At 32.7% G+C, this 23,398-nt stretch overlaps 1 protein-coding gene across 9 annotated transcripts; it reads left to right on the forward strand.

Annotated features, from left to right (window-relative positions):
* The first annotated feature begins 298 nt into the window (after positions 1 to 298).
* Positions 299 to 21,629, forward strand: LOC139845643 (boron transporter 4-like). Of its 9 annotated transcripts, XM_071835906.1 has the most exons (8): positions 299 to 507; positions 1,733 to 1,885; positions 2,035 to 2,114; positions 2,286 to 2,419; positions 9,076 to 9,127; positions 20,644 to 20,768; positions 21,217 to 21,341; positions 21,433 to 21,627. In XM_071835906.1, exons 2-5 carry the CDS (start codon positions 1,827 to 1,829, stop codon positions 9,079 to 9,081), a joined length of 279 nt encoding a protein of 92 aa, XP_071692007.1. In that variant the 5' UTR covers positions 299 to 507; positions 1,733 to 1,826; the 3' UTR covers positions 9,082 to 9,127; positions 20,644 to 20,768; positions 21,217 to 21,341; positions 21,433 to 21,627. The 9 variants fall into 9 exon arrangements, 4 of the variants coding, with proteins under 4 accessions (XP_071692007.1, XP_071692008.1, XP_071692010.1 ...); XM_071835907.1 differs by lacking the exon at positions 299 to 507 and having other exon boundaries at positions 1,455 to 1,885; positions 21,269 to 21,341; positions 21,433 to 21,629; XM_071835909.1 differs by lacking the exon at positions 299 to 507 and having other exon boundaries at positions 1,455 to 1,886; positions 2,032 to 2,114; positions 21,433 to 21,626.
* Positions 21,630 to 23,398: the final 1,769 nt, after the last annotated feature.

Below are 23,398 nucleotides of genomic sequence, written 5' to 3' on the forward strand. Positions count from 1 at the left end.
AAACACCCCGGTCAAGTTGCTAATATGTCATTTCCATAATGGTTTTAAACCAACAATTATAAACTGATTTGTGAGGTTTCATACTATTAATTTGAGCATTTGTTGTTTTACTTTGATTTTTAAAAGGGTATGTTTGAGGAATAATGATCTATTACCTGACTGATTAAATTTTTTGGCATACCAACTCTTTGATTAAATGTATAAACCTTCAATTATGTTGATCTTCTATTTCAGGTTTCCGTTCGACTGCGCAAAAAGGTCTATTTCTATACCCGTTTGATGATTTTTCTGGAGAAAGTGGGAAGTTAGTTGCTCCTTTTGTAAGACAATATCAAGTCTGAAGCTTTATAACCGTCGATGTTGGTATGTGATTTTCTTGAATTTTATAAATTTTGAATAGTACTACGTTATCAGTTAACCCTTTTGCAGTTAGGGTTGATGCATTTCAGCAAATCAATACATACCTCCTTCATGTTGCATCTGTAGCTACAGACGCCACCACAATCGGTTAGTCTCACATATTTTTAACTTTATCACAATTTGGTTACAGTGTAAATTATGACCCATTTGGGTTAAAAGCTTCCATTTTGACCCGTTTCTATTATTTCTTGATATTTTGAAGTTTCTAACAAGTTTAGAATGTCATTTTAGAGCCTTGAAATAATTTTGGGTCACTCGGGTACAATGGATAGAAGTTTGGGTCGTTAACTAATTTTGGTTTCATTTTGGGTAAAAGTCTTAAAACAATGACTATCGGACCTATTTTGATAAGTTTGGATAAAAACTAATGATTGAACGTAAAGTATTCGCAACAAGTTTTAAAACGGTGTATGATATGTTTGGTATTGTCGAGTGTAGATACGTTTTAAACGGACGTCAAAACAGAGGAGACTTCTGCTGAGTTGCTGTTGTACAGCAACAACAATAATAAATTATAAAAATTCATTAGTCGGGATGTTTTCGATACATCATAACTTTTAAACCATAATTCTGTTTTTGACAAATAAGTTGTCTGTAAAAAGGTGGAAGAGTCTACTTTTCAATGGTCACGATCTAACATATTAAGTTTACGTGTGTGGGACCCGAAAACTGTTCTGAAGCGACTGATTTATGTGTATAAAAAAAACTTTTTTTTTTTAAACTTTTTCGTTCGTATTTAGTAACTATAATTTTTGTTTTTTTCAGATATAAATTTGATACACATTTCGGTATTGCTATTATCATTTACAGTATATTCAACGATATATTATGCTTCGATTTATCATATTCCAAATACAAGGTATTTTTATATTATTTTAATACTATTTATATAATTACATTGTATTTTTGTTGAAATTGATATTTTGGAATAAAAGCCCTGTAATTTCTCAGAATCAGTCGTTAATTAGTTAACATGTTATAATATTTTAATAATATAGTATTTTGAATTGATGTATATTGATGGTGAAATGAAATGCACCGAGTCAGTAAGGGTGCCCCTGACCGGGTAAAGCAAATGGAGTGCACACACTTTTCATGGTTCTTAGTATGGGTGACTGACCTGTTACATGTGTATTAAAGTGGTCAGATTTTGAACCCTACTTATAATTGGGCATTGAGCGTAGGGTTCAATTTGTTAGTTGTTTACGTATGATTTAAGTGATCACTTAATCTGTTGGCACACGAGAATTTGTTATTTGTAGTCTTCAAATAATCAGAAATTTTAATTTCTGTTTTGCGTGTTTCTTTCAAGAGTTGTGATGTAGCTACAAGGTAGAGATGTGAAGATTTTGTCAAGACAGTAAAGCTTTTTGGGGGCACCATATAAATAATTCTGGGGTTTGATAATGGAACTGTCCAACAATGATGATGAAGAACGGCGATTTAGCGATCTTCTCTTCATTAAGGTGAGTTTCTTTGTTATGTCATATGTTCTGGAGCTAGGTACTTACTTATATTAAGTTACATTGTGCACAAGTGTATAGTATACTAATTTGAGTGTTTATTTCAGATCTTGTGCTAATATTTCTTTTTAATTTTATAATGTTTAAGGATGTTGGCTCCAACAACATATATCTTCTTTGCTTCTGCTCTGCCAGTAATTGCATTTGGTGAGCAGCTGAATAGGGATACAGGTAGTAACAACTCTATCATTATCTTTTTCATTTTCATTTAATATGTATTTTAAAAAAGTTTCTTGCTTTATTTAATATGATCTTCCATTGTGTGGTTTGGTTTTGATTCGGATTCAAATTTGTGGTTATCTAGATTTTAATTATTATTATTATTTGTTTGTTGGAGGGTAGATGGAACTTTAAGTTCGGTTGAAACGCTAACTTCTACTGCGATTTGTGGAATTATACATGCGATTTTCGGTTGGCAGCCTCTTTTAATATTAGGAGTTGCTGAACCTACTGTTGTTTCTAGCATGGGTTGGATGGTATGCACACTTTACATTTTATTATTAACTAATAATTAAAAATATTATTAACGATTTTTTTAACAACAAGTTATCGTTAAGGTGCATTAATGTGTTGTACAAAGCAGATAATGTTGTGTAACACCCTCGAAGCGGGCCTAACTGTTAGATTACTATTTTGCCCTCAGGTTGTGTGGTGTTATTATATGCTTTTATTTTTATATTATATTTATTATAAAATAATGATGCGGTTAGGACCAGTTTGTGACAAGGGTCACAGAACAGGTTTGTTTATTTAATTTGGACTTCGTTTGGGTCACCAAATGAGATACGAAAGAATTCAGATAACTGATAAATACCCGTGTGTTGTGATGTATGGGTTTTTAACCCTTAAGTGTGTAGGTGGGGAGAATTATCTTCATTTTTCTAGATTCTTCCCCAAATATTACTCCCGTACGTTCATCTCCATCTCACCAAACCCTAATCATCAAAACTTGTTCTTGGGCTCAAATTGATCTTAGAATCGTGTTCTTTGTTGTCTACTGATTCTATCAAGGTAAGAATCACAAGTTTTCATGCTTTAATCTTCAAGAAAATGGAGTTTTTGTGTAAGTTTTTACAAAGTGTGTAATTTGGGTCAAAGTTGTTAGATTTGATGTTGTTTGAGTCCAAATCTTGTGGGTTTATGTTTCTACATGGTTAGTGTCTTTGATTTGGTCAATTTTGAGGTCGTAATCGAGCTCTAGAGCAAGAATTGGTCGATTTTGGGTGAAACCCGTCACTTTGTTCTTCAGCTTCTGCAGATAAACACAGTCGGCCGACTGACTCGACCATCGACCGACTGACTCGACCATCGGCCGAGTGTGTCTGTGAGATACCATCGACCGAGTGTCTTTGGCAGTGTAAAATTTTACCAATTGTTGATTTTTTTTAGCCGTTATGCTGCCCATTTTTATTTTGATGATCATAATATTATAACTAACTTGTGAGTATTGCTTTCAGGTGATACAGACGAGGAGAAGACTCGGTGACATTAGACTACCGAGTGATGTCGGTATCAGTGTGTGGGACTAACTGGAGAATATAGTATATAGAAAATGGAACTGTAATCTGACTACAGGATAGAGGTTCTAGCACTTCACGTTTTTAGTGCCATAGTACCAGCCTTGTACTTTTTCGATCATAGTGTAGCTGCACAAATGGCCCAACAGAAAGAATTCAATCTTAAAAATCCGTCTGCATATCATTACGATGTGTTTTTGAATAGGCTCATGGTACATTTCTAAAATTTACATTCCTTCACAAATAGTTGTATTATTAGTTTATGTTTTTTGCTAATTTTGTATCCCAAAAATCAACCTTTGTTACTTCAGACTTAAATGTGTGGTTTAATCGGCGTCCCACCTTCAAATGGTGTTCTCCCACAATCACATATGCACACACGGAGTCTTTCGGTTCTCAAGAGACGGGTCAGACACATTTTTTTTAATTACTTTTTTTAGAACACGCATAAATGAAGTTGATACATTCCGGTGACACTATTTACGTTTGATTAATTGAATTTTTTTTTAATGATAGATGATGCGAAAGAAGATGGGTAAGTGTGCAAAGGAATGCATAAAGCTGGAAGCAACGATTTGAATAAGTATGAAGTTTCTTGAAGTTTTATGTCTTATTTTTTTTTATATTTTTTTTTTATAGAATTGAGCTGTTACAACGATTTGTAATTTAAAGTCAATGCCTTGATTAAGATCATAATTTTTTAAAAGGTCACCATTTCGTGTTTTTATTTCTAATGTAACAACTTATATATAAGAAAGGGTAATGGCCAATCCATGATGACGCGAGCTATTTGCTTTCAAAATTTATAGCTCACAACGATAATTGTTTGATAAATTCAATTAAGTTTGCACGGTTTTTTACCCATCCGTTCTAAATTTTTTGGTTGAAGTTACACATGTTGTAGCTAAATTACTATATCAATTTCTTTGTTCATTTAGACATTTTGACCAATTTAGACACTTTGACCCGTATCAATCCCTTTGTTCATCTAAAAGGTAAATTTCACGTTTAATTGTATGTAGTAACAACTGACCTATTTGAATAACACAATTTTTTTTTAATTATGTTGTACATTGTCACAAAATAGTTTAGAAAATATAATGACTTGATCAGAACAAAGCAATTTTATTAATGATTGTTTTCGTCATTGTCATGGTGTAATATAGGTAATTGATGCCAATAGTAATGCATTCACATACTATTTTTTGAGCTACTTTTACAAATCCACAAATCCACAAATCATGCCTTTACAACTCATCCTTTATTTAACAAGAAGTCACGTTTATATCAATTCGTAACTTTATGTTGTATAATCAATCTATGCGTAAACTATAATTTATCAAAGTTTTACTAATGCGTGTTGTTACAAAAACATATTTTACTAATTCGACCACAAAAATACTTTTTACAATTTTACTATAATATCGTTATTTCATATATAAGTTTAAAATCAATAATATTTGCGGATGAATCCCCGTGCAACGCACGGACTCATAAATCTAGTACTACTACTACAGAGTTCTAGATATTTACTGAAAATTTTATATGTCTATGATATAGTAAAGCCGTTAAGAAGTTTTATGATTTAGATTTTAGCTTTTATAAAAATAAAAATACTCTTATTTTTTTTTTTTAAAAATGTTATGTTTGATTAAAAGAGTTTAAAATTTTTAGACAGAGAAAAAACGTTAAAAGCTAAAAGCTACGGAGTACTAGAAATAAAATTTAACTTTTAGCTTAAAGTTTTTTGTCATTTTACTCTTTATTTAACAGATTTAGCTACTCTATCAACTGACAACACGCATCCAGAGAGAGAAACCATTACACCACCTCAACTGACAACACTACAAATCCTCTTAATATAGCAGGCAGTCACCACTAACTGGTTCATAAACCGCCACCCGCCAACGGAGTCAAAATCGGATAACCACCACAAAACCCAGCACATAACAGTAGAAACATCCCACTACTACATGAGACAAAAGGACGGCTACCACCAACTGGGTGGTGAGTCGCCCATCGCCGAGGATAGAAGCCTGTAAACCAAGATCTGATGAGGCTCTTTTTTTTGGGGGGGGGGGGGGGGGGGAGGAGAATTGATATATTCACCATTAAAATAAAAAAATTACCATTTTTTTTATTACGTTCGAACAATAGAATAATTATACATTTTAGCATAGATTATTATTATTATTATTATTATTATTATTATTATTATTATTATTATTATTATTATTATTATTATTATTATTATTATTATTATTATTGTTATTAAATTTATTATTATTGAAATTCTTATCTCGTTCGGTATACGAGTTGAATATACGAGTTTGTATCTAAACACGTTCCCGAACCCGAAAAATTATTAAAACCATCCTCATACTCAACCCTAAACCTGTATACCCTAACTCAACCCAAAAATGTCATGTTTCAAGTTTTCGATCTTATCGGGTAAGGGTCTTTGTACCATCTCTAAGGCTCTGTTCCAGAGTTTTTATTTGAAAAAAAATGAAATGAAAAGAAGTGAAATGAAATGGGATGATTTGGGATCCTTCGAATATGGAAGAAAGGATTGAGACAAAAATTAGGCTAAAATCATCCATCCCCTTCCTTTTCTTTCCTTCCAATTAAAACTCGGGAACACACAAGTTTTTTATTTTCTTTCTACTTCTTTTCCTTGCACTCCAAAATAAAATTATGAAACATAGTGTAAATAAAACGGTTTAATTTTAGGGTATTATATAATGGCGGTTGTTTTTTAGTCATTAGGTGAATATGATTTTTAATCTTTCGATTTTCGGTTATATTGAATTTCATTTTTGTTTTTGTTTTGTTTTTGTATTGTAAGTCCATATATCTTCATTGTCAGTGTCGAGAGCTTTCTATAGGTTTTGTTTAGTTGTGCTAGGGTTTTTTGGTTTGTATGTTTAAAGGAGGTTTCATTGTTGATGAACCTTCTTTCGTTTTGTATATATAGGGTCATAATCAAGAGGGAAGCACTTTTTTGGGGGGAAGGGGGAAGCAAATTTATTTTTTTGTATTTTCGTTTTTTGAAAAAACTTTGTTCGCGAACATTATAGATTAGATGAAAATATGAACATTTAAAAAAGGCACTTTGTGATGAATGTCATTATTTTGACGGGAAAACGTTCGAAGAAATTTCAATGCATTGAATGTTTTGCTGCTGAGTTTATTTGCATCATTTTGTTTTCATCTTGTGTGAAGTGTTTTTTTTTCGAATTTAGCCCGATTTAGAGTTTAGGGTTTAGGGTTTTCGGGTTTACTCCGTAAACCCTCAACCCTAAACCCTAAACCCTAATCCCTAAACTCTAAACCGTTCGTGTTAAAATATTCAATCTAAACCCTAATTTTTAAACCCTAAATCCTAATTTCTAAATCCAAAACCCTAATTTCTAAACCCTAATAGCTAAACCCTAATTTATAAACCCTAATTTCTAACCCCTTAAAAAAACTCAGAATCAAAACATTCAATGCATTGAATGTTTTTAATTTTTTCTTTGAGCGTTTTACCGCCAAAATAATAACATTCATCACAAAATGTCTTTTTTAAATGTTCATATTTTCATGTGATCTTGATGCCTGAAAAAAAAATCGAAAAAAACGAAAAAAAATTACTTCCACCCACTTCCCCCCAAAAAAGTGCTTCCATATATATATATATATATATATATATATATATATATATATATATATATATATATATATATATATATATATATATATATATATATATATAGTGGTAGAATCAAGAGGGAAGTAACCAACCGGGGGGAAGCAAAATATTTTTTTTTTCGTTTTTTGAAAAAACTTTTTTCAAGAACATTATAGATTGGATGAAAATATGAACGTTTAATAAAGACACTTTGTGATAAATGTTTTTATTTTGGCGGGAAAACGCTCGAAGAACTAATATATAACAATTATCCTGTTTTTCGAACGTATGTTGAGGTTTTAGATATTAGGGTTTATATGGTTTAGATATTAGGGTTTAGATATTTAGGGTTTAGGGTTTAAATTTAGGGTTTAGATTTAGGATTTAGATTGAGTTTTTAACACGAACGGTTTAGAGTTTAGGGTTTAGGGTTTGGTGTTTTGAGTTTATTACCCAAAACACCAAACCCTAAACCCTAAACTTTAAATCGGGCTAAATTTTACTTCACAAAACATGAAGAAGAAAAAAAACGTTAACATTCTTCACGAGAACTAGAGAACTAGTGAAAGGATCCCTAGAGAACTAGAGTATGTAGAGAACCCATAGAACTTATGGATTTTACTTCAATCTATATGGAGATTGAGCTTCAATCTATGAAAAAAAAAAGTCAATATGCACAAAAAAAAACTGCAAAAAAAAACAGTCAATCTGCACAGAAAAAAAGTCAATCTGCAAAAAAAAAACTGCAAAAAAGTCAATCTAAAAAAAATCAATCTGCCCAGAAAAAAATCGATTTGCAAAAAAAGCAAAAAAAAAAAAAACGCAAATTGACTCAATATGCACGCAGATTGACTCAATCTGCACAAAAAAAATCAATCTGCACAGAAAAAAGTCTATCTGCAAAAAGTCAATCTGCACGCAGATTAACTCAATCTGCACAAAAAAAGTCATTCTACAAAAAAAAAATAAAAAAATAAAAAAAATGTCAATCTGCACCAGATTGACTCAATCTGTACGAGTTCTATGGGTTCTCTACTACCTTTGATTCTCCATAATCCTCACCCTATATATATATATATATATATATATATATATATATATATATATATATATATATATATATATATATATATAACTTTTATTAATAACCCGAGGTCCTAAATCGTTTTATATAAATTGAAACAATTGACATAAAATTTAAAAAATACAAAAAAAAGTTTTTTTTAATTCTATAAGAAAATGTCCTGCCTTTATCTCCAAAATATTCATCCCCAAATTATTCCCCAATTTCAACCTAACCCGCCTTTTAGTCTCCAAATTTTCATCCTCAAATTTGAATCAATTTACACTCTTTCTCTTTTCTCAAGATTCATACTCGTTTAGTTTCAACCTCCGATCACCATTTTTTCCGTCACCATCATCGGAGGTAACATATTCATTAAATCGATTTTCATTCTCAATATTATTAATAATACGTACCTGAGTAATTTTATTAACTTATATTACATATCTCGTTCATTACTTAACACTAACGTTTTTCGTATATTGTGTGTTTGACTGTGTGTAGTTACGTGTTAGGGCATATATACAATGATTTAGCTATTCAGATCTGAATATTAGGTGTTAGATCCTTTTAATTTCCTTTTAAATTATTGTAACTATCTTATTTTATTAGGGTTTTGAGTGGAAAATTTTAATGGAAAGAGTTGGCGGTGGTGCTCGATCATCGGCTGCAACTTTGAATAACTTTAAGCGTATTTGGATAAACTACTCCACATATCGTGTATCAGTGGTCTGAGACTTTGGCTTTAGTGTTTCTTTATGTGTTGATATGATATTATGCTCAAGGGTTTATTTAAATCTATATTCTAAACTTGTTGATTGGATTTTTGTCGTTGATACTGAGCTGGAACCTTCTGATGGTCCTGTGTGCCTGCTAAAGGCTTAGATGAATTCAAGCTCAATATCAGACGACTTTCCGAGTTCAAGTTTGGGTAATCGTTTCACTCTTATGTTAATTTTTTAGATGTGGTAACGTACTCAATTCGTGTACCATAGCTGATTCTGATTCTCACCTCTTTGAATTTAACAGTCATACTTGAAAAATAGGAGTTATTATTACTGTTAAAAATTCTGTGTATGTAGATATGGTATTTGGATACTCTAAGTAACTAGAATACGAGTCCATATCTAAATTCGAAAACCATTGCATTGATTATCTCAGAGATGTCATGGTAGGCTTTTGAATAGTATTCATATGGTTGGAGGTAGCATTCTTGTATATTGATGCATTGGGAATTTGTATATGTATTTTTCATTTATGGTTCAACTAACTAGCTATTAAGCTATGTAATCTGTATATTGGATGTAACGACCCGCACTTTTTCGATCATTCTATACTTATAAGATTAATATTTACATAGATTAAACCTTACCAACATGATAAGCAATCCAAATTGATGAGATTTATATTTCCGAAAAGAGTTCTACACAACGTTTGACCGTCTAGTTTGACCGATGATATCACGAACTATACAATATATGATAATTATACGTTTGTGTATATATATATGTATATATACATATTTAACATGATTAATGAATGTTTTAATACCTCATTTTATATTAATAACAATAAGTTACAAGTATATTTTGAAACTACTAACTTAAGTTTTCAAAACGATAACTATACGTAACGTTATTTGACATAAATACTTAAGACTTATAATGTTTATACATATATCGTATAAGTAATGTATTTAATCACTTTTAAGAACTTAAATACATAAAATCATATAAGTGTATTCACAAAAGATAGCTATATTTAAATCCTCATTCCATTTTTCACAAAATTTCTATACGTATACCTAGAGTATTTGTACTCGTATCATACCAAGCTTCTATACGTATTTACTATTGGTATATACACATCAAATCACCACCTAACCAGCCCTTATTCATGCCTTATGTATAAGGTAATTACTTTTGAATCATTGCAAGACTAATTACAAAAATACAAACTAAAATTTTGTCATGTTATCCTTAAAGATCACATTTTTAGGAGTATATATGTATCATCATTTTGATCCATTTTTACTACCATTTTCTTATCAAAAACACACACTCTTTCTTACTCTCTAAACTCCATAACAATCCAGCAAATAACCAAGAAGATCTAGCCATAAAAACCATACTAAAACACCATAAGAAAACTCTTACAAAAACACTTCAAGAAAACCCTCCAAGAACACCAACTTACTTCCAATCTTTCATCCACTTCTATCACCCTTTTGATTCTAGCTTCTTACTCCTCTTTTACAGCAAACTTATCCAAGGAACTTGAGGTAGAATCTATGTTCATAACCTTATTCAATTCATATATATATAGCTATCTTATTTTGTGGTACAAAAGTTTAACAACAAGAACATAGTTTGAATGTTTTCAAACTTGTTTGCAAACTAAATAGATCCTTCTAACTTAACTTTTAAAATACTTCAAGACCTGTAATATAACTTATGTATATACTAATTTAACAAGGTAAAACTTGGTTTTTCAAAGTATAAGTATTTTTAGAAAAATGGTCATTAAATGATTTTGTTGTAACAAAAATGTTTAACTTCATATGTTTCACTAATGTTTCACTTATGCCGTATGATTTTGAATACAAACCAAGGTATTTACAGTTCATAGTCTTAAAGAAGAACTCGATCCAAGAAGATGGCAATTTGAATCAACGAAAACGGATTTGTAACGAAGAAACTATGACCGAAACAAAATTGGTTATCCTAGATCATTTCAACTACGGGATCAATTGGAAAAAAATGATATAAATCACATATTTCTAAGATAACATGATATTTTATATATATGTACTTATAATTCAATTTTATATGGTTCAGGATCACCCGTAAACAATACGAGAAGATTAATCATAAGATCCCATGTTTGTACGCAACACGTCATTTGACAACACCGGTACTTTATGTACGCAACACGTCATTTGACAACACCGGTACCATGGGTCAAGATTAATCTCGACCAATACATATACGATGGGGTTTTATTTATTTCGTTGGGGGTTTTGTTTATTGCGGGTATATTAAACATCTAAAAATGAACCATTAAAAATTGAATTACTAACATCGGAATGCTAACTACGGACTAAGGAAATATTCAAAATATTAAAAGTATAACAAGTATATATATATATAACGTTTGTTTTAAAATGAAAACATATTGATATATTATATATGGATAGGTTCGTGATATCAACCGGAAGACCGAGTCAAAATATATATATCATCAAGACAAGAGTGAGTATATAGTCCCACTTTTAAACTCTAAATATTTCGGGATGAGAATACATGTATTTTATGTTTTACATTATGGACACAAGTAACTGAAAAATATATTCTACGTTGAGTTGTACCACTGGCATACTTCCCTGTAGCTTGGTAACTAATATTTACAGCGGTATTGTAAACGCGAATCCTGTTGATAGATCTATCGGGCCTGACAACCCCAATCGGACTGGACGACCAGTATTCAACGGTTGCACAGTACTTCGTTTTGTGACTACACTTGGTACGGTGTAGTAAGATTTCATATTAAAGGGAATATGCGACGTGAAAATGTTAAGTATGGTTACCAAGTGCTCAACCACTTAGAATATTTTTATTGAAATGTTTATATACGAAATCTTGTGGTCTATATATATATATTGCTGCGCACTAAACCTATATCTCACCAACTTTATGTTGACGTTTTTAAACATGTTTATTCTCAGGTGATAATTAAAGCTTCCGCTGCATTATGTTGAATCTAAGCAGGATCATGCGTACTCATATTTGTGTCAAAAATAAAACTGCATATCCGAGGACGTGTGTTGTAAAATATGCTAGAAATCGTGTTGTTATTATCATTTGTAAAGTTTGTAAGTCGAAGATTATCGTTAAACGATAATCATCTTTTTATTGTCTAAAGCTTGTAACAAAAATAATGGTTTGGTTTGTAATGTATAATATATGCAGTTTTCCTTTTTAAAAATGTCGCATATAGAGGTCAATACCTCGCAATGAAATCATACGTTATCTAACACGTTCTTATGGTTAAGGACGGGTTATGACATGTGGTATCAGAGCGTTGGTCTTAGCGAACCAGGTTTGCATTAGTGTGTCTAACCGAGAAGCCGTTAGGATACATTAGTAAGTCTGGACTTTGACCGGGTCTGATTTAAAAAAAAAAAAAAACCATTGCTTATCACTGTTGGTTAAAATTTATATGTAAATATTATATAAGTACTAATGGGTTAGTTGTTGTGTGATAGATGTCGAGCTCAAAAATTGTTATCACAATCAACGACTCCGAATCAGAATCTTCAGATGGCGTTCCAGTCATTAACCTGTCCGATGACGAAAATGATATCCTTGGGGAAGACTCACAATTTCCGGATGAACCAACTATAGAAATATCGGAAAGTGAACCCGAGGAGGAAAGTGAACCCGAGGAGGAAAGTGAACCCGAGGAAGAAATACAGGAAATTACAAAAGACGAGTTTGAACTAGGAAAGAAACGAAAGGCTAATGAATTAGAAAATTCAAATCCCGAGTTTAGTAAGGATGATGTGGCACCAATTCCACTCAACACTACCACCCCTATCCCCGCTATTCCTATTCGTTCTGTCCCGGCATCCAGTTCTTCAGTCCCACAGCCAAAATATAGGCAGACAGTTAGGATAAGCGTTAAGCAAATCTTTGTGTCTAAACGTCCTAGAAAATAGATCAAACGATGCGCTGCTGTGTCAAACCATGGAACCGAATAATGTTTTGTATAATATTAATAGTGTGGTTTGCTTAATGTTCGATGTAAGATAAGCATATGTAAAATATTGAAGTATGAAATGCAATAATTTTCCATGGTTAAGTATTATTTAGATTGTAGTAATTGATTCTGTACTAAGCTGTTAAGTATGAACATTAACGGGTAGGTACTACCCAAGATATAATTATAAAACGCTAATAAGAAGAAAAGGCTTTTATAATAATACCTGGTTCATATTATTAACAAGCTATAAATGTACTATAAATACACACTACATCTATAATATTCCATGTGAATAATTATTTTCTTTCATTAGGAAATGGCGCGATTGAATCGAATGACGGAACAAGAACTCGAGGAACTCATCAACCAGCGAGTGAACGACAGAATGTTATGGGTTGAGGCTGCAAGAGCTGCTGCAGTTAATCCAAATCCTCGTGTAGGATGCTCCTACAAGACGTTTCAAGCTTGCAAGCCTTCATCATTCAGTGGAACGGAAGGGCCGATCGGTTTAACCCGATGGATAGAAAAGATGGAGACGGTGTTTAAAATCAGTGGTTGTGATGAAAAAGACATGACCAAGTTTGCATCGTGCACTTTACAAGATAGTGCACTCACATGGTGGAAGAATTATGTGAAGGCGGTAGGAGGAGATGTAGCTTATGATACTCCATGGGAAGAATTCAAAGCAATGATAATCACCGAGTATTGTCCAAGGAATGAGGTTATTAAGTTAGAAGATGAGTTACGAAGTTTGAAGGTGGTTGGTACTGAAATCACCAACTACAACCAGCGATTCATGGAATTAGTTTTGCTATGTCCTGAATTGGTTCCAACCGAAGAACGGAAGATTGAAATGTACAAAGCTGGTTTGCCCAAAAAGGTCAAGGCAAATGTTACAGCATCGAAACCTAAGACAATTCATGAAGCTATAACCATGGCAAACGAGCTAATGGATCAGGTCATCATGGATAAGAAAGTATCCAATACTGATGTGAAGGTATCAGGTAACAAAAGAAAGTGGAATGGAAATTATGATCGAGGTAACCAACAACAATCTTTTAAGAAACAAGAAAACACGCAAGGTGCAGGTAGTGGTTTAAGCTTTGGTTATAAAGGACAAAATCCTTTATGCAACCGTTGCCACAAACATCACTTTGGTTACTGTAGTGTGTTGTGCACCAAATGCAATAGACAGGGACATCTTGCTGAAGATTGTAAGGCTCTCGTTACAAATGGCAACAAGACTCCTGCCACCAACGCAAATAGAACTGCTTTGGCTAACATTACTTGTTTTGGGTGTGGAAAACAAGGTCATTATAAGAGTCAGTGCCCGAATCAGAATGGCGGACCTGCACGTGGAAGAGCGTTTGTTATTAATGCTAGAGAGGCACGAGAAGACCCGGAGCTTGTTACGGGTACGTTTACCATTAATAACTTATCAGCATCTATTTTATTTGATACTGGCGCCGATAGAAGCTACGTGTGTATAAATTTTTACACTAAATTGAATTGTTCATCATTACCTTTAGATGCTAAGTACTTGATTGAGTTAGCTAATGGTAAACTAATTAAAGCCGATAAAATTTGTCGTGATTGTGAAATAAATCTAGCTGGAGAAACGTTTAAAATCGACTTAATACCCGTAGAATTAGGAGGTTTTGATGTAATAGTCGGCATGGACTGGATGTCCAAAATAGGAGCGGAAGTTGTTTGTGCCAAGAAGGCAATTCGTATTCCTGGTAAGGATAAAATGCCGGTGATGATTTACGGAGAGAAGGGTGATTCAAAGCTAAAACTCATTAGCTGTTTGAAAGCCAAAAAGTGTTTAGAAAAGGGATGTTACGCTATTTTAGCACATGTTAATAAAGTCGAAAAGGAAGAGAAGTGCATCAATGACGTGCCTGTGGCAAGAGATTTTCCTGAAGTTTTTCCGGAAGAATTGCCGGGATTACCTCCATTTAGATCGGTAGAATTTCAAATAGATTTAGTACCAGGAGCTGCACCAGTGGCTCGTGCTCCATATAGACTTGCACCGTCCGAGTTAAAAGAACTTCAAAGTCAGTTAAAAGAATTACTGGACCGTGGATTCATACGACCAAGTACATCACCGTGGGGAGCTCCAATTTTGTTTGTCAAGAAGAAAGACGGATCTTTCCGAATGTGTATAGATTATCGTGAATTAAATAAGTTAACTATCAAGAATCGGTATCCACTACCGAGAATTGATGACTTATTTGATCAATTGCAAGGATCATGTGTTTATTCGAAAATCGACTTAAGATCGGGCTATCATCAACTACGCGTCAAAGAAGAGGATATTCCGAAAACTGCTTTTCGGACACGTTATGGTCATTACGAATTTTTGGTTATGCCGTTTGGATTGACGAATGCGCCAGCTGTATTCATGGACCTCATGAATCGAGTTTGTAGTCCGTATTTAGATAAGTTTGTTATCGTTTTCATTGATGATATTCTTATCTATTCCAAGAGTGAGCAAGAGCATGAAGAGCATTTAAGGTTGATACTGGAGTTGTTGAGAAAAGAACAACTTTATGCTAAATTTTCTAAGTGTGCTTTCTGGTTGAAAGAAGTACAATTTCTTGGCCACGTTGTTAGTAGCAAAGGAATTCAGGTTGATCCAGCAAAAATTGAAGCCATTGAAAAATGGGAGACTCCTAAGACACCAATGCAGATACGCCAATTTTTGGGTTTAGCCGGTTATTATAGAAGGTTTATTCAAGATTTTTCTCGAATAGCTAAGCTGTTGACAGCATTAACGCAGAAAGGGAAGAAATATGAATGGACCTCGGAGCAGGAGAACGCATTTCAAATACTGAAGAAGAAGTTAACTACGGCGCCTATTTTATCGTTACCTGAAGGGAACGATGATTTTGAAATATATTGTGACGCTTCGCGACAAGGTTTTGGTTGTGTTCTTATGCAACGAAAGAAAGTAATTGCATTTGCATCCCGACAATTGAAGATTCACGAGCGAAATTATACGACGCATGATCTAGAATTGGGAGCAGTCGTGTTTGCATTGAAGATGTGGAGACACTACTTGTATGGGGTTAAATTCACTGTGTTTACTGATCATAAAAGCCTTCAACATATTTTTGATCAGAAACAATTGAACATGAGGCAACGTAGGTGGGTCGAGTTAATAAACGACTATGATTGTGAAATTCGTTATCATCCCGGAAAGGCGAACGTGGTGGCCGATGCTTTAAGCAGAAAGGAACGAGAACCAATTCGAGTTCGAGCAATGAATATAAAAATTCGCATGAATCTCAACTCACAAATCAAAGAAGTTCAACAAGAAGCACTCAATAAAGAAAACATAAAGAATGAAATAATGAAGAAGTATGAGAAGCAACTCGTTATACGGGAAGACGGAATTAGATATTTTGCAAATCGTATTTGGGTACCGAAGTTGGGTGGATTAAGGAAGTTGATATTGAACGAGGCACATAAGACAAGATACTCGATACATCCTGGAGTTGGAAAGATGTATCAAGATCTTAAGACACGTTATTGGTGGCCTAACTTAAAGACCGACGTTGCAACATATGTTGGGGAATGTTTAACTTGTTCCAAAGTCAAAGCAGAACACCAGAAGCCGTCAGGGTTACTTCAACAACCAGAAATCCCAGAATGGAAATGGGATGGTATTACCATGGATTTCATCACGAAGTTACCAAAGACTGCCTGGGGATACGACACCATTTGGGTGATTGTTGATCGTCTCACCAAGTCTGCACATTTCTTGCCTATAAAGGAAACAGATAGAATGGAGAAACTATTACGATTGTATATAAAGGAAGTTGTTTCAAGGCATGGAATACCTATTTCCATTATATCCGATCGTGATAGTAGATTTACCTCAAAATTCTGGCAATCACTACAGGAGGCACTAGGAACTCGGTTGGATATGAGTACCGCATATCATCCACAAACCGATGGACAGAGTGAAAGAACGATTCAGACTCTCGAAGACATGCTCAGGGCATGTGTGATCGATTTTGGAAACGGATGGGATAAATATCTACCGTTAGCAGAATTCTCGTATAATAATAGTTATCATGCGAGCATTGGAGCTGCGCCATTCGAAGCATTGTACGGAAGGAAGTGTAGATCTCCTATCTGTTGGAATGAAGTAGGAGATCGACATTTAACTGGTCCCGAGATCATACATGAAACGACTGAGAAGATAGTGCAAATCAAGGAGAGATTGAAAACAGCCCGTAGTCGCCAAAAGAGCTACGCCGATGTCCGAAGGAAACCATTAGAGTTTCAGGTCGGGGACATGGTTATGCTAAAGGTGTCACCTTGGAAAGGTGTAATACGGTTCGGCAAAAGGGGTAAACTGAACCCAAGGTACGTAGGCCCGTTCAAGATCATCGAACGCATTGGACCGGTAGCTTATCGACTCGAGTTACCGCAACAACTCGCCGGAATACATAATACCTTTCACGTCTCAAACCTTAAGAAGTGTCTTGCAAAAGAAGACCTCACCATTCCTCTTGAAGAAATTCATGTCGACGAGAAACTACAATTCGTCGAAGAACCAATCGAAATCATGGACCGTGAAGTTAAACAGCTCAAACAGAGTAATATACCGATTGTTAAGGTTCGTTGGAATGCTAGAAGAGGTCCCGAGTTTACTTGGGAACGAGAGGATCAGATGAAGCAAAAGTATCCACACTTGTTTCTCGATGACGCAAAATAGGTACAATTCTAAAATTTCGGGACGAAATTTATTTAACGGGGAGGTAATGTAACGACCCGCACTTTTTCGATCATTCTATACTTATAAGATTAATATTTACATAGATTAAACCTTACCAACATGATAAGCAATCCAAATTGATGAGATTTATATTTCCGAAAAGAGTTCTACACAACGTTTGACCGTCTAGTTTGACCGATGATATCACGAACTATACAATATATGATAATTATACGTTTGTGTATATATATATGTATATATACATATTTAACATGATTAATGAATGTTTTAATACCTCATTTTATATTAATAACAATAAGTTACAAGTATATTTTGAAACTACTAACTTAAGTTTTCAAAACGATAACTATACGTAACGTTATTTGACATAAATACTTAAGACTTATAATGTTTATACATATATCGTATAAGTAATGTATTTAATCACTTTTAAGAACTTAAATACATAAAATCATATAAGTGTATTCACAAAAGATAGCTATATTTAAATCCTCATTCCATTTTTCACAAAATTTCTATACGTATACCTAGAGTATTTGTACTCGTATCATACCAAGCTTCTATACGTATTTACTATTGGTATATACACATCAAATCACCACCTAACCAGCCCTTATTCATGCCTTATGTATAAGGTAATTACTTTTGAATCATTGCAAGACTAATTACAAAAATACAAACTAAAATTTTGTCATGTTATCCTTAAAGATCACATTTTTAGGAGTATATATGTATCATCATTTTGATCCATTTTTACTACCATTTTCTTATCAAAAACACACACTCTTTCTTACTCTCTAAACTCCATAACAATCCAGCAAATAACCAAGAAGATCTAGCCATAAAAACCATACTAAAACACCATAAGAAAACTCTTACAAAAACACTTCAAGAAAACCCTCCAAGAACACCAATTTACTTCCAATCTTTCATCCACTTCTATCACCCTTTTGATTCTAGCTTCTTACTCCTCTTTTACAGCAAACTTATCCAAGGAACTTGAGGTAGAATCTATGTTCATAACCTTATTCAATTCATATATATATAGCTATCTTATTTTGTGGTACAAAAGTTTAACAACAAGAACATAGTTTGAATGTTTTCAAACTTGTTTGCAAACTAAATAGATCCTTCTAACTTAACTTTTAAAATACTTCAAGACCTGTAATATAACTTATGTATATACTAATTTAACAAGGTAAAACTTGGTTTTTCAAAGTATAAGTATTTTTAGAAAAATGGTCATTAAATGATTTTGTTGTAACAAAAATGTTTAACTTCATATGTTTCACTAATGTTTCACTTATGCCGTATGATTTTGAATACAAACCAAGGTATTTACAGTTCATAGTCTTAAAGAAGAACTCGATCCAAGAAGATGGCAATTTGAATCAACGAAAACGGATTTGTAACGAAGAAACTATGACCGAAACAAAATTGGTTATCCTAGATCATTTCAACTACGGGATCAATTGGAAAAAAATGATATAAATCACATATTTCTAAGATAACATGATATTTTATATATATGTACTTATAATTCAATTTTATATGGTTCAGGATCACCCGTAAACAATACGAGAAGATTAATCATAAGATCCCATGTTTGTACGCAACACGTCATTTGACAACACCGGTACTTTATGTACGCAACACGTCATTTGACAACACCGGTACCATGGGTCAAGATTAATCTCGACCAATACATATACGATGGGGTTTTATTTATTTCGTTGGGGGTTTTGTTTATTGCGGGTATATTAAACATCTAAAAATGAACCATTAAAAATTGAATTACTAACATCGGAATGCTAACTACGGACTAAGGAAATATTCAAAATATTAAAAGTATAACAAGTATATATATATATAACGTTTGTTTTAAAATGAAAACATATTGATATATTATATATGGATAGGTTCGTGATATCAACCGGAAGACCGAGTCAAAATATATATATCATCAAGACAAGAGTGAGTATATAGTCCCACTTTTAAACTCTAAATATTTCGGGATGAGAATACATGTATTTTATGTTTTACATTATGGACACAAGTAACTGAAAAATATATTCTACGTTGAGTTGTACCACTGGCATACTTCCCTGTAGCTTGGTAACTAATATTTACAGCGGTATTGTAAACGCGAATCCTGTTGATAGATCTATCGGGCCTGACAACCCCAATCGGACTGGACGACCAGTATTCAACGGTTGCACAGTACTTCGTTTTGTGACTACACTTGGTACGGTGTAGTAAGATTTCATATTAAAGGGAATATGCGACGTGAAAATGTTAAGTATGGTTACCAAGTGCTCAACCACTTAGAATATTTTTATTGAAATGTTTATATACGAAATCTTGTGGTCTATATATATATATTGCTGCGCACTAAACCTATATCTCACCAACTTTATGTTGACGTTTTTAAACATGTTTATTCTCAGGTGATAATTAAAGCTTCCGCTGCATTATGTTGAATCTAAGCAGGATCATGCGTACTCATATTTGTGTCAAAAATAAAACTGCATATCCGAGGACGTGTGTTGTAAAATATGCTAGAAATCGTGTTGTTATTATCATTTGTAAAGTTTGTAAGTCGAAGATTATCGTTAAACGATAATCATCTTTTTATTGTCTAAAGCTTGTAACAAAAATAATGGTTTGGTTTGTAATGTATAATATATGCAGTTTTCCTTTTTAAAAATGTCGCATATAGAGGTCAATACCTCGCAATGAAATCATACGTTATCTAACACGTTCTTATGGTTAAGGACGGGTTATGACATTGGACAATTTATTTACAGTTAGCCTATACCTTAAAATCTTAATTTTTTCATTTAATATAAGATGATATTGCCTGTTCTTCATTTGTTGGTAATTTGGTATGCTTTATAATTTCCATTTTCTTCTGATTTGAAAATTGTTTGAAATAGGTCACCTGTTGTGATAAGTTCGATTACTGTGGGATCATTGTTTTCACTACACATAGCCACTGCTTCTGCATTACCGGCTTCTATGCTTACGAATGCTCCTTATAGCTGTGGTTGGACCGTTGATGGTAAATTTTCTGAACCTTAAATATTGTCATATTGAGTTCAATTCATTTTATGATAACAGTTTAAACGAGTAAAAGAGAATTAGCTCAAAAGATGAGGTCAAATACTAGAGTGCACTGATCAAAATTATCGTAGAGTGTCTTTCTGTCCATCGATCCTTCTATATCATTATATTAAAAATTGTTAATATTTAAATAGATGTATTGTATTTGACACACCAAATACTAGTAACAGTTTAAATAAGAAACAAAGAGACTCTGGTCAACATATTCAATCCACTTGTTTTGACATGTTATATTATGAAATTGAACTACCTATCAATGATATCTGTTGCCAATTGAAGTTTTGAACTTCTTTAAATCATGTGTATCTTCTATATAGTATTTTTTGCTTTTAATTCATTAACCCTATTTTTGTTGATTTATGCTTTGGGCTCAAATCTTGGGTCAGACTGAAGTTCAAGGGTTTAACATGTCCTTAAAAAAGGTGTTGATGTGGTTAGGCCATTTGATCCGATTAAGAAAGTTGAAGACGCTACAGGCGTAACTATCGCGTGGCCTTCTACGTTCATATCGGTATGTCTATCATAAATTTGTGATAATATTAATTTTTATTTATAACATGCACTTTTATGCTTATAAAAATATATGAATTTTTTATTTGCAGGTTGTACCCTTTGAATAATAAAGATACGTGTTGATCGAAGACGTTCTTCGTTGCTTTTCATTGTTTTTATATTCTTTGTCGAATGTTATTTTAGTATTGATATGTTGGATTATCTATGAATTTTTAATGTTTGGTGTTTTTCAATTTATGAGTACAATTTATTAAAATATGATTATGTTTTATTTTTTAATTATTTTTAATGGAAATTATTAATTGGATGTCGAAAATTTGAATTAAAATGAATCCAGGCCCGAATATATGGATCCAATAATCCGATCCTGGCCCAAATAATCAAACCGATCAAAATACCTAAATCGAAAAAGAACTCGAATCGAACCTGAATATCCGAACCGGATCCGAATATAGAAGCCTATTCAGAATATTAATTTTTATTTATAACATGCACTTTTATGCTTATAAAAATATATGAATTTTTTATTTGCAGGTTGTACCCTTTGAATAATAAAGATACGTGTTGATTGAAGACGTTCTTCGTTGCTTTTCATTGTTTTTATATTCTTTGTCGAATGTTATTTTAGTATTGATATGTTGGATTATCTATGAATTTTTAGTGTTTGGTGTTTTTCAATTTATGAGTACAATTTATTAAAATATGATTATGTTTTATTTTTTAATTATTTTTAATGAAAATTATTAATTGGATGTCGAAAATTTGAATTAAAATGAATCCAGGCCCGAATATATGGATCCAATAATCCGATCCTGGCCCAAATAATCAAACCGATCAAAATACCTAAATCGAAAAAGAACTCGAATCGGACCTGAATATCCGAACCGGATCCGAATATAGAAACCTATTCAGAATTACTATGACTTGAAAGGACTCATTTTTTGGTTTTAATACTATTAATTGATATGACCCTATATTGTCTAAAAATACAATTGTATTAGGACTTTTTTTAATGGTATCAACCTTGAAAACATTATATTAGTACTCTGTATTTGGTACTAAACTAACATCTTATTATATATTAGAACCAATTTTGTGGTTTTAAGGTTTAAGAAATATATATTAGGACTTTTTTAAGTGGTACTAACCTTAAAAATCATTATATTAGGACCCTATTATGTGGTACTAAAGTAACATTTGTGTATATTGGGACCTTTTTTCTTGGTAGTAAATAAGAATATAGATACATTAGGACCTTTTTTATTGGTACTAATGTAGTATTTTTTTTTTATAATAGGACTCTTATTTGGGTACTAACATAATAATGGGACCAATTTTGTTAGTCCTTAAGAAATATAAAATTTAAATAGAACCCTTTTGTTGATACTAATATAATTTTTGTTTACTTTTGGGACCCTTTTGTATGTCCCAATCCAAATAGAAGTCACTCAATATATATTTGTAAGGACTTTTCTGTGTGGTCGTTATATATATTATAGGACCCGATAATTGGTTTCATAATCTTATTGCCTTTTAGGACACTTTTTGGCATCTATACTTTATACGACCGCCTTAGTTGGTACACATGTCCTGTTGGTCCTATCAGGCCAAAAGGTCCTATAAAGTGACATTATAGGACCAATTTGGGTGTCCTATATTTACACTTTTGTTGTAGTGATAATAGAGAAAAAAAATGATACTTTTAATATTAATGATAAAATGATAACTTTAATAAAAATAATACTTTTAATAAAAATGATAATTTTAATAATAATGTATACTAATAATAATAATTCTAAAAATAATGATTTTACTAATAATAATAATAAGTATAATACTAAGTAATAAATAAACTACCTCAAATGCTTTTCTTAAAAACAAAATGCCCCAGACAGAGCTCGAACCCTTGACCTCTCAATTACAAGCACACTCCTTAACCATTCTTCTACTTCATTATATCTGACTTATTACCCCCACATATCTCTATAAACCGTATTAATTCAGTTTCCTTTTTCCCCTTAATTTTCTCGGCCCAATTACTCACTTCCAGGCCCA

This window comes from Rutidosis leptorrhynchoides, chromosome 4, assembly GCF_046630445.1.
Source record: "Rutidosis leptorrhynchoides isolate AG116_Rl617_1_P2 chromosome 4, CSIRO_AGI_Rlap_v1, whole genome shotgun sequence".
Taxonomy (NCBI): domain Eukaryota; kingdom Viridiplantae; phylum Streptophyta; class Magnoliopsida; order Asterales; family Asteraceae; genus Rutidosis; species Rutidosis leptorrhynchoides.

What these genes read in the sequence shown, in the direction of transcription:
- LOC139845643 (XM_071835906.1), top strand. Translation starts at nt 1,827, where the DNA reads ATGGAACTGTCCAACAATGATGATGAAGAACGGCGATTTAGCGATCTT. An exon ending in AGCGATCTTCTCTTCATTAA is followed by an intron (nt 1,886 to 2,034) that starts GGTGAGTTTCTT and finishes ATGTTTAAGGAT; the next exon opens with GTTGGCTCCAACAACATATA. An exon ending in GCAGCTGAATAGGGATACAG is followed by an intron (nt 2,115 to 2,285) that starts GTAGTAACAACT and finishes GTTGGAGGGTAG; the next exon opens with ATGGAACTTTAAGTTCGGTT.